Here is an 8884-nt window from a genome sequence, read left to right on the forward strand (position 1 = left end):
GATCCCTCTGAAAATACCAGGGTGCAAGGATGACCGACCATTTACTCTTCATGCCATAAACTGACATCTCTCTCAGCTCCGGGAGCAATTGCCATTGTAAAATGTGACAAATATACATGCAACGGTGGGGTGAATTATAAGTTTCTTAAGCATTTGGCCTTGGACAGTATTTGGAACATTATTCCTAACTATTGTTCTGGTCTATCCCAGACCGTAAGGTTTGAGTGGAGATGATTTTCAGAGGCGTTGAGTAGAAGACGAGGGTTGTTATGTGAAAAAGAAATGGGGACACTATTGGACTGTAAATCTTGGAAGCTGCATCTTTGGTGTTGATTTCTACTGGATTGTGTCTCTTGTCTTTTAGTTTGCAAGCTTCTTAGAGTAGAGGTGGCTTCTATTCAATGTTTATGCAGTGCCTAGCACGATGGGCCTCCAGCTACAGGTGGGACCTTATGATTCTACCAGAAGACAACAAGAAATAATAAACATAACTGCTATTTTCTATTTTTTTCCCTGTTACTGAGCATTTGATTTGGAGTTTTCAAAAGACATTAAGAAAAATGGAAACAAGAATTCCATTTTGTGAAAAATGGCACAGTTTTGCACTTTGTTTTCATTACAATATGGAACAAAAATGAGACTCAAACTGGGTCCCCTGCATTCCAAATAAGTGCCCTCAATAATGGGATAGAAAGCTAATTTTTTCCTGGTTTGTTTTTTTTTATTTAGAAATTTCACTCTGTACCTGAGACACCACCTTGATGAGATTTTCAGTCAAACTTAGTGTGTTTTCATGAACTATTCCAGTTTCAACAAAATGGCATTTTTCAAAAAGGATACAGTTTTCTAGATTTTTTTTAACCACTCTAGGAGCAAGTAACACAAGCCTGGTTGAAGGTCAGGCGAACAGGGGCTGCTAACAGGGAGTTTTGAAAGGGAGTTCTCCAGGTGAAGGAGCAGCAAATACAGCATCTGTAGGGTAAGTGACTGTCTGTAGTGTGTGTGTTTGTGTTTGGGGGTTACTAACTGTGTGCTGAGCTTGTGTTTGTCAGTCTGTTTGTTTGGTTGGTTGTTTGAAGGACCATGTGCTGTGGCTGGCTGTTGGAGGCTGTGAGCTTCAAAGGAAGGTTTGAAAGCTCAAAGCCTCTGGTAATTGGCTGAGCCTTAATCAGTGGGCTGGGCATTCACTCAGGCCAGGGCTTTATAAAGCCATGCACAAGCAACCAGGGAGCTTGCGAACAGGGGTTGCTAACAGGGAGTTTCTCAAGGGAGTTGGGAAGGGGAGTGGGGGTTCCTTGTCGGTCCTACCTGTTCCCCTGTAGTCCCCTTAAAACCTATAATCCAAACCATATTCCAAAACCCCTTTCTTTAAACCACCCTTTCATGAACTAGGAGACAATGCAGGAAGAAGCCCAGCAGCAGAGTAGGGGTTATCCAGTTTATTGCACTGAGTGTAGCATGTATGATTACCTGCCCTGTGGGCGGGTGGCATATGTGTGCATTCGGTGCAAGGAGCTCCTGGCCCTCAGAGACCACGTACGGGCTTTGGAGGCCAGGGTGGTGGAACTGGAGGAGCTAAGGGAGGCAGAGAGGTATGTTGATGAGGCTTTCCAGGACACTGTAGAATTGTTCCACCTCCACTCAGACAGCCTCTGTGCTGTTGAGAAGGAAGAAAGGCCCAGGGAAGCAGAGCAGTCATTTGGAGCAGAGGGAAACCATCCCATAGTTGGGACCCTCCTTCCAGATGGTGCTGGGGTTGCCTCTCACACTGAGGTTACCTCTCCGGGGGAGGGAACTCCAGTTGCTAGGAAAAGGCAGGTGTTAGTAATGGAAGATTTGATCATTAGAAACATAGATAGCTGGGTTTGAGATGACCAGGAGAATCGTATGGTGACTTGCTTGCCTGGTGCAAAGGTTGCAGATCTCTCGAGACATCTAGACAGATTTATGTGTAGTGCTGGGGAGGAGCCAGTGGTCATGGTACCTATAGGTACCAATGACATAGGGAAGGGTAGGAGAGATGTCCTGAAAGCCAAATTTAGGCTGCCAGGGAAGAGACTGAAATCCAGGACCTCTATGGTGGCATTCTCAGAAATGCTCCCAGTTCCATGCGCAGGGCCAGGTAGGCAGGCAGAGCTTCAGAGTCTCAATGCGCGGATGAGACAATGGTGTAGAGAGGGGGGGGTTATGTTCATTAGGAACTGGGGAAACTTTTGGGATGGGGGAGCCTATACAGGAGAGATGGGCTCCACCTTAACCAAAGTGGAACCAGACTGCTAGCACTAAACATTAAGAAGGTTGTAGAGCAGTTTTTAAACTAGGAGACGGGGGAAAGCTGACTGATGCAGAGGAGCATATGGATCGGACACAGACTTCTCTTATGGGAGCATCTGATGACAGGGAATCTCCAGGTTATAGTCAGGAACAGAGGATGGAAAAGGATAATGTAAAGGCCGGATCAGATGATGAATCGTCACATAAAAAAGAATCTGGCACATTAGATAAGGGCAGGCAAATAAACAGGGACAAGTTTTTAAAGTGCTTGTACACAAATGCTAGAAGTCTAAATAATAAGATGGGTGAACTAGAGTGCCTTGTGATAAAGGAGGATATTGATATAATAGGCATCACAGAAACCTGGTGGACTGAGGACAATCAATGGGACACAATCATTCCGGGGTACAAAATATATGGGAAGGACAGAACAGGTCATGCAGGGGGAGGAGTGGCACTATATGTGAAATAAAATGTAGATTCAAATGAAGTAAAAATCTTAAGAGAATCCACATATTCCATAGAATCGCTATGGATAGAAATGTCATGCTCTAATAAAAATATAACATTGGGGATCTATTATCAACCACCTGACCAGGACAGTAATAGTGATGATGAAATCCTAAGGGAAATTAGAGAGGCTATCTAAATTAAGAACCCAATAATAATGGGGGATTTCAATTATCCTCATATTGACTGGGAACATTTCACTTCAGGACGAAATGCACAGATACAATTTCTCGATACTTTAAATGACTGCTTCATGGAGCAACTGGTACGGGAACCCACAAGGGGAGAGGCAACTCTAGATTTAATCCTGAGTGGAGCACAGGAGCTGGTCCAAGAGGTAACTATAGCAGAACTGTTTGGAAATAGTGACCATAATACAACAGCATTCAATATCCCTGTGGGGGGAGAACACCTCAACAGCCCAACACTGTGGCATTTAATTTCAAAAGAGGGAACTATACAAAAATGAAGAGGTTAGTTAAACAAATTTGAAAGGTACAGTGACTAAAGTGAAATCCCTGCAAGTTGCATGGGCCCTTTTTAAAGACACCATAATAGAGGCCCAACTTTAATGTATACCCCAAAAAAAGAAACACAGTAAAAGGACTAAAAAAGAGCCACCATGGCTTAACAACCATGTAAAAGAAGCAGTGAGAGATAAAAATACTTCCTTTAAAAAGTGGAAGTCAAATCCTAGTGAGGCAAATAGAAAGGAGCACAAACACTGCTAGCTTAAGTGCAAGAGCGTAATAAGAAAAGCCAAAGAGGAGTTTGAAGAACTGCTAGCCAAAAACTCCAAAGGTAATAACAAAATGTTTTTTAAGTACATCAGAAGCAGGAAGCCAGTTAAACAACCAGTGGGGCCTCTTGATGATCAGAATACAAAAGGAGCTCTTAAAGATAATAAAGTCATTCCGGAGAAACTAAATGGATTCTTTGCTTCAGTCTTCACGGCTGAGGATGTTAGAGAGATTCCCAAACCTGAGCTGGCTTTTGTAGGTGACAAATCTGAGGAACTGTCACAGATTGAAGTGTCACTAGAGGAGGTTTTGGAATTAATTGATAAACTCAACATTAACAAGTCACGGGATCAGATGGCATTCACCCAAGATTTCTGAAAGAACTCAAATGTGAAGTTGAGGAACTAATAACTAAGGTTTGTAACCTGTCCTTTAAATTGGCTTCGGTACCCAATGACTGGAAGTTAGCTAATGTAATGCCAATATTTAAAAAGGGCTCTAGAGGTGATCCCAGCAATTACAGACCGGTAAGTCTAACGTCGGTACCAGGCAAATTAGTCGAAATAATAGTTAAGGATAAAATTGTCAGATACATAGAAAAACATAAACTATTGAGCAATAGTCAATATGGTTTCTGTAAAGGGAAATTGTGTCTTACTAATCTATTAGAGCTCTTTGAAGGAGTCAACAAACATGTGGACAAGGGGAATCCAGCGGATATAGTGTACTTAGATTTCCAGAAAGCCTTTGACAAGGTCCCTCACCAAAGGCTCTCACATAAATTAAGCTGTCATGGGATAAAAGGGAAGGTCCTTTCATGGATTGAGAACTGGTTAAAAGACATGGAACAAAGGGTAGGAATTAATGGTAAATTCTCTGAATGGAGAGGGGTAACTAGTGGTGTTCCCCAGGGGTCAGTCCTAGGACAAATCCTATTCAATTTATTCATAAATGATCTGGAGAAAGGGGTAAACAGTGAGGTGGCAAAGTTTGCAGATGGTACTAAACTACTCAAGATAGTTAAGACCAAACCAGATTGTGAAGAACTTCAAAAAGATTTCACAAAACTAAGTGGTTGGGCAACAAAATGGCAAATTTAATTTAATGTGGATAAATGTAAAGTAATGCACATTGGAAAAAATAACCCCAACTATACATACAGTATGATGAGGGCTAATTTAGCTACAAGGAGTCAGGAAAAAGATCTTGTCGTCATCATGGATAGTTCTCTGAAGATGTGCACGCAGTGCGCAGAGGCGGTCAAAAAAGCGAACAGGATATTAGGAATCATTAAAAAAGGGATAGAGAATAAGACAGAGAATATCTTATTGCCCTTATATAAATCCATGGTATGCCCACATCTCAAATACTGTGTACAAATGTGGTCTCCTCACCTCAAAAAAGATATTCTAGCACTAGAAAAGGTTCAGAAAAGGGCAACTAAAATGATTAGGGGGTTGGAGAGGGTCCCATGTGAGGAAAGATTGAAGAGGTTAGGCCTCTTCAGCTTGGAAGAGAGGAGACTAAGGGGGGATATGATAGAGGTATTGTCATAAACAGATAGCTAAGGGTTAATGTCTCTTTCACCTGAAACACCTGACCAGAGAACCAATCAGGAAACCGGATTTTTTCAACTTTGGGTGGAGGGAATTGTGTGTCTGAGTCTTTTGTCTGTCTGCCTGCTGTCTCTGAGCTTTGGAGAAGTAGTTCTGTTTTCTAATCTTCTGTTTCTAAATGTAAGGACAAAGAGATCAGATAGTAAGTTATATGGTTTCTTTTCTTTGGTATTTGCATGAATATAAGTGCTGGAGTGCTTTAATTTGTATTCTTTTTGAATAAGGCTGTTTATTCAATATTCTTTTAAGCAATTAGCCCTGTGTTGTATCATCTTATACAGAGAGAACATTTGTATGTATTTTTCTTTCTTTTTTATATAAAGCTTTCTTTTAAGACCTGTTGGAGTTTTCTTTACTTCAGGGAAATTAAGTCTGTACTCACCAGGGAATTGGTGGGAGGAAGAAATCAAGGGGAGATCTGTGTGTTGGATTGCTAGCCTGATTTTGCATTTCCTCTGGGTGAAGAGGAAAGTGCTTTTGTTCCAGGATTGGAAACGGAGAGGGCAAGTCCCTCTGTTTGGATTCACAGAGCTTGTGTCTGTGTATCTCTCCAGGAGCACCTGGAGGGGGGAAGGGAAAAAGGATTATTTCCCTTTGTTGTGAGACTCAAGGGATTTGGGTCTTGGGGTCCCCAGGGAAGGTTTTTCAGAGGGACCAGAGTGCCCCAAAACACTCTAATTTTTTGGGTGGTGGCAGCAGGTACCAGGTCCAAGCTGGTAACTAAGCTTGGAGGTTTTCATGCTAACCCCCATATTTTGGACGCTAAGGTCCAAATCTGGGACTAAGGTTATGATAGGTATATAAAATCATGAATGATATAGAGAAAGTGGATAAGGAAAAGTTATTCACTTATTCCCATAATATAAGTACTAGGGGTCACCAAATGAAATTAATAGGTAGCAGGTTTAAAGCACATAAAAGGCAGTTCTTCTTCACACAGCGCACAGTCAACTTTTGGAACTCCTTACCTGAGGAAGCTGTAAAGGCTGGGACTATAACAATGTTTAAAAGGGAACTGGATAAATTCATAGTGGCTAAGTCCATAAGTGGCTATTAGCCAGGAAGGATAAAGAATGGTGTTCCTAGCCTCTGTTCATCAGAGGATGGAGATGGATGGCATGAGAGAGATCACTTGATCATTGCCTGTTAGCTTCACGCCCTCTGGGGCACCTGGCGTTGGCCACTGTTGGTACACAGATACTGGCCTAGATGGACCTTTGGTCTGACCTGGTACTGCCGTTTCTTATGTTCTTATGTTCTTAGTGTAAAGAATTTAGGAGTAGAAATCCTGTCAACCTTCAATGCGACTTGTGCAAAAACTCCAACTCTGTCCTGAGTACAGAGCAATGTTATCTTCCAAGGTTAGTGATGAAAAGAATGGGCCAAATCCTGAAACTTTCTCAGGGGTGAATTGAATTGAGTTGATGGGCAAGACCATTAAGACATGAAAGATACCATATGATGAACATGCATCCTCATGGGCCTTATAAGAATGATAAATTGAGATCTCATCTTCATTGTGGAAAGATGCACAAGGCAGGAAGGTGTTGAGTAGCTCCCCTTTCCCTTCTCTTATCTTAGGTGTATTAACAGATTGTGGGGCCTGCACTACTGCACATCCAAATGTGTGTTCAGCATATTTAAATGCCTTGTGATCCCTCATGTCTTGACAGATGGACGTCATGACTGGTACAGAAATAAGAAATCAAACCAGTGTGCAGGAGTTTATCTTACTGGGCTTTCCAGGCACTTGGTATTTCTGGATGGCCCTTGCTGTGCTGTTTTCTGTGATGTACATCCTAACGATCCTAGGGAATGTGTCCATCATAGCCCTAGTGAGGACCCACCCATGGCTCCACATTCCCAAGTACTTCTTCCTCTGCAATCTCTCTTTCCTAGAGATCTGGTACACCACAGCATGTGTCCCCAAGGCCATTGGCGTCATGCTGGTCACAAGCCAAACCATCTCTTTCACTGTTTGCCTCCTGCAATTGTTTTTTCTCCTCTCCATGGGCTCCACAGAATGTTTCCTCCTGGCCGTCATGGCCTATGACTGCTATCTGGCCATATGCCACCCATTGCGCTACAGCTCCCTCATGAACAGGACTTTCTCTGCTCAGCTGGCCCTCGCCTCTTGGCTGTGTGGGTTCCTGGCTATCTCTGTGCTCATGTCTCTAATATCCAGTTTGCCTTTCTGTGGCCCAAATGTCATCAATCATTTTATTTGTGACATAGATTCCTGGATAGCCCTTTCCTGTGCTGATATGCGCCTTGTTGAGCTGGCAATATTCATCGACTCATTCATTGTTGTCATGGTCTCATGCGCAATAACCCTGGTCTCCTACATTTTCATTATCTCCACCATCTTGAGAATCCCTGCAGCCCAAGTCTGGCAAAAGGCCTTTTCCACTTGCTCAGCCCATCTTACCATCGTGACTATCTGGTACGACTCTGCCATTTTTCTTTTTCTCATGCCGTCTGCACAGAACTCACTGGATTTGAACAAAATTGTCAACATCTTAAACACTATCCTAACTCCACTATTAAACCCTTTCATTTACACTCTGAGAAACAAGGAGGTGAAGGAAGCCTTGGGAAAGACAGTCAGTGGAATATTAAGTGGTTTTAGAAAAGTTGAAATTTCATCAAAATGACCAAAACTTTAATTGTAATGTCCTGAAGGTAATTGATATAAGAAGCAAAAGGATTAAGTCATGGATTTTTCAAAGGACAGCCAACTCCTTTTCTTTTGCAATTGCAGTCAGACCTGCAGCTTACCCCAAATCCTAATGTAACATTTCCTTAGTGCATGTTGTTGTGTCTTTGTTTTACAGCTTTCCTCATTTACTATAACAACCTTGATAAATTAGCTCCAGTGGGTGGAGGAAACTCTTTTGTGTTGAAGATTCCAAGATGTTAGGTTTGAATGTCACTCAGCAGAATCTGTATGGATGGATCCATTGTTAATTACATGAGGGCCAAGGGAGGGAGGTTTCCAACTTCCATTGGATGATGTAAGCCTTGCTGAGGCCTTAGGCAGGCTAACATTCGTTATGTGTATGTGGTGGGGAGGTGGGGGAGGGAGAGACACTAAAGCAACCCACCAGAGTAGCATTTAATTTCAGAAAGGGAAACTACACAAAAATGAGGAAGTTAATTAAACAGAAATTAAAAAGCACAGTCACAAAAGTGAAAGGCCAACAAGCTCTATGGAGACTTTTTAAAAACACCATAATAGAGGTTCAAATTAAACGTGTAACCCAAATTAAAAAAAACATAGTAAGAGGACCACAAAAGTATAACCATGGCTAAACAACAAAGTCAAAAAAGTGGCTAGAGGCAAAAAGAAATAGGAAAATAAGAAATTAAATCCTATTGAGAAAAAAAAAAGAGGATCAACTCTGGCAAGTCATTTGTAAAAGTATAATTTGGGAGGCCAAAAAAGAATTTGAAGAGCATCTAGCTAAAGTCTCAAAGACTAACACCAAATGTTTTTTAAGTACAACAGACAGGAATCCTGTCAAATAGTTGGTGGGGTCACTGCGCAATTGAGATGCTAAAGGAGCACTCAAGTAATCTCAGGCCATTGCAGAGAAGCTAAATGAATTTTTTGCATCAATCTTCACTGCAGAGGATGTAAGGGAGGTTTCCACACCTGAACCATTCTTTTTAGGTGATAAATCTGAGCAACTTTCCCTGATTATAGTGTCAATACAGATGTTGGAACACATTGCTAAATTGAGC

At 41.9% G+C, this 8884-nt stretch overlaps 1 protein-coding gene across 1 annotated transcript; it reads left to right on the top strand.

Moving 5' to 3' along the window:
- The first annotated feature begins 6822 nt into the window (after positions 1–6822).
- Positions 6823–7794, top strand: LOC115643543 (olfactory receptor 6F1-like). The gene has a single exon (XM_030547574.1). The coding sequence runs from the start codon at positions 6823–6825 to the stop codon at positions 7792–7794; it is 972 nt and encodes a 323-aa protein (XP_030403434.1).
- The last annotated feature ends 1090 nt before the right edge of the window (positions 7795–8884 follow it).

The sequence above is a fragment of the Gopherus evgoodei genome, unplaced genomic scaffold (assembly GCF_007399415.2).
Source record: "Gopherus evgoodei ecotype Sinaloan lineage unplaced genomic scaffold, rGopEvg1_v1.p scaffold_62_arrow_ctg1, whole genome shotgun sequence".
Lineage (NCBI taxonomy): Eukaryota > Metazoa > Chordata > Testudines > Testudinidae > Gopherus > Gopherus evgoodei.

Bases quoted from the DNA above. Each gene is read 5' to 3' on its own strand.
- LOC115643543 (XM_030547574.1), top strand. From the start codon at position 6,823: ATGACTGGTACAGAAATAAGAAATCAAACCAGTGTGCAGGAGTTTATC.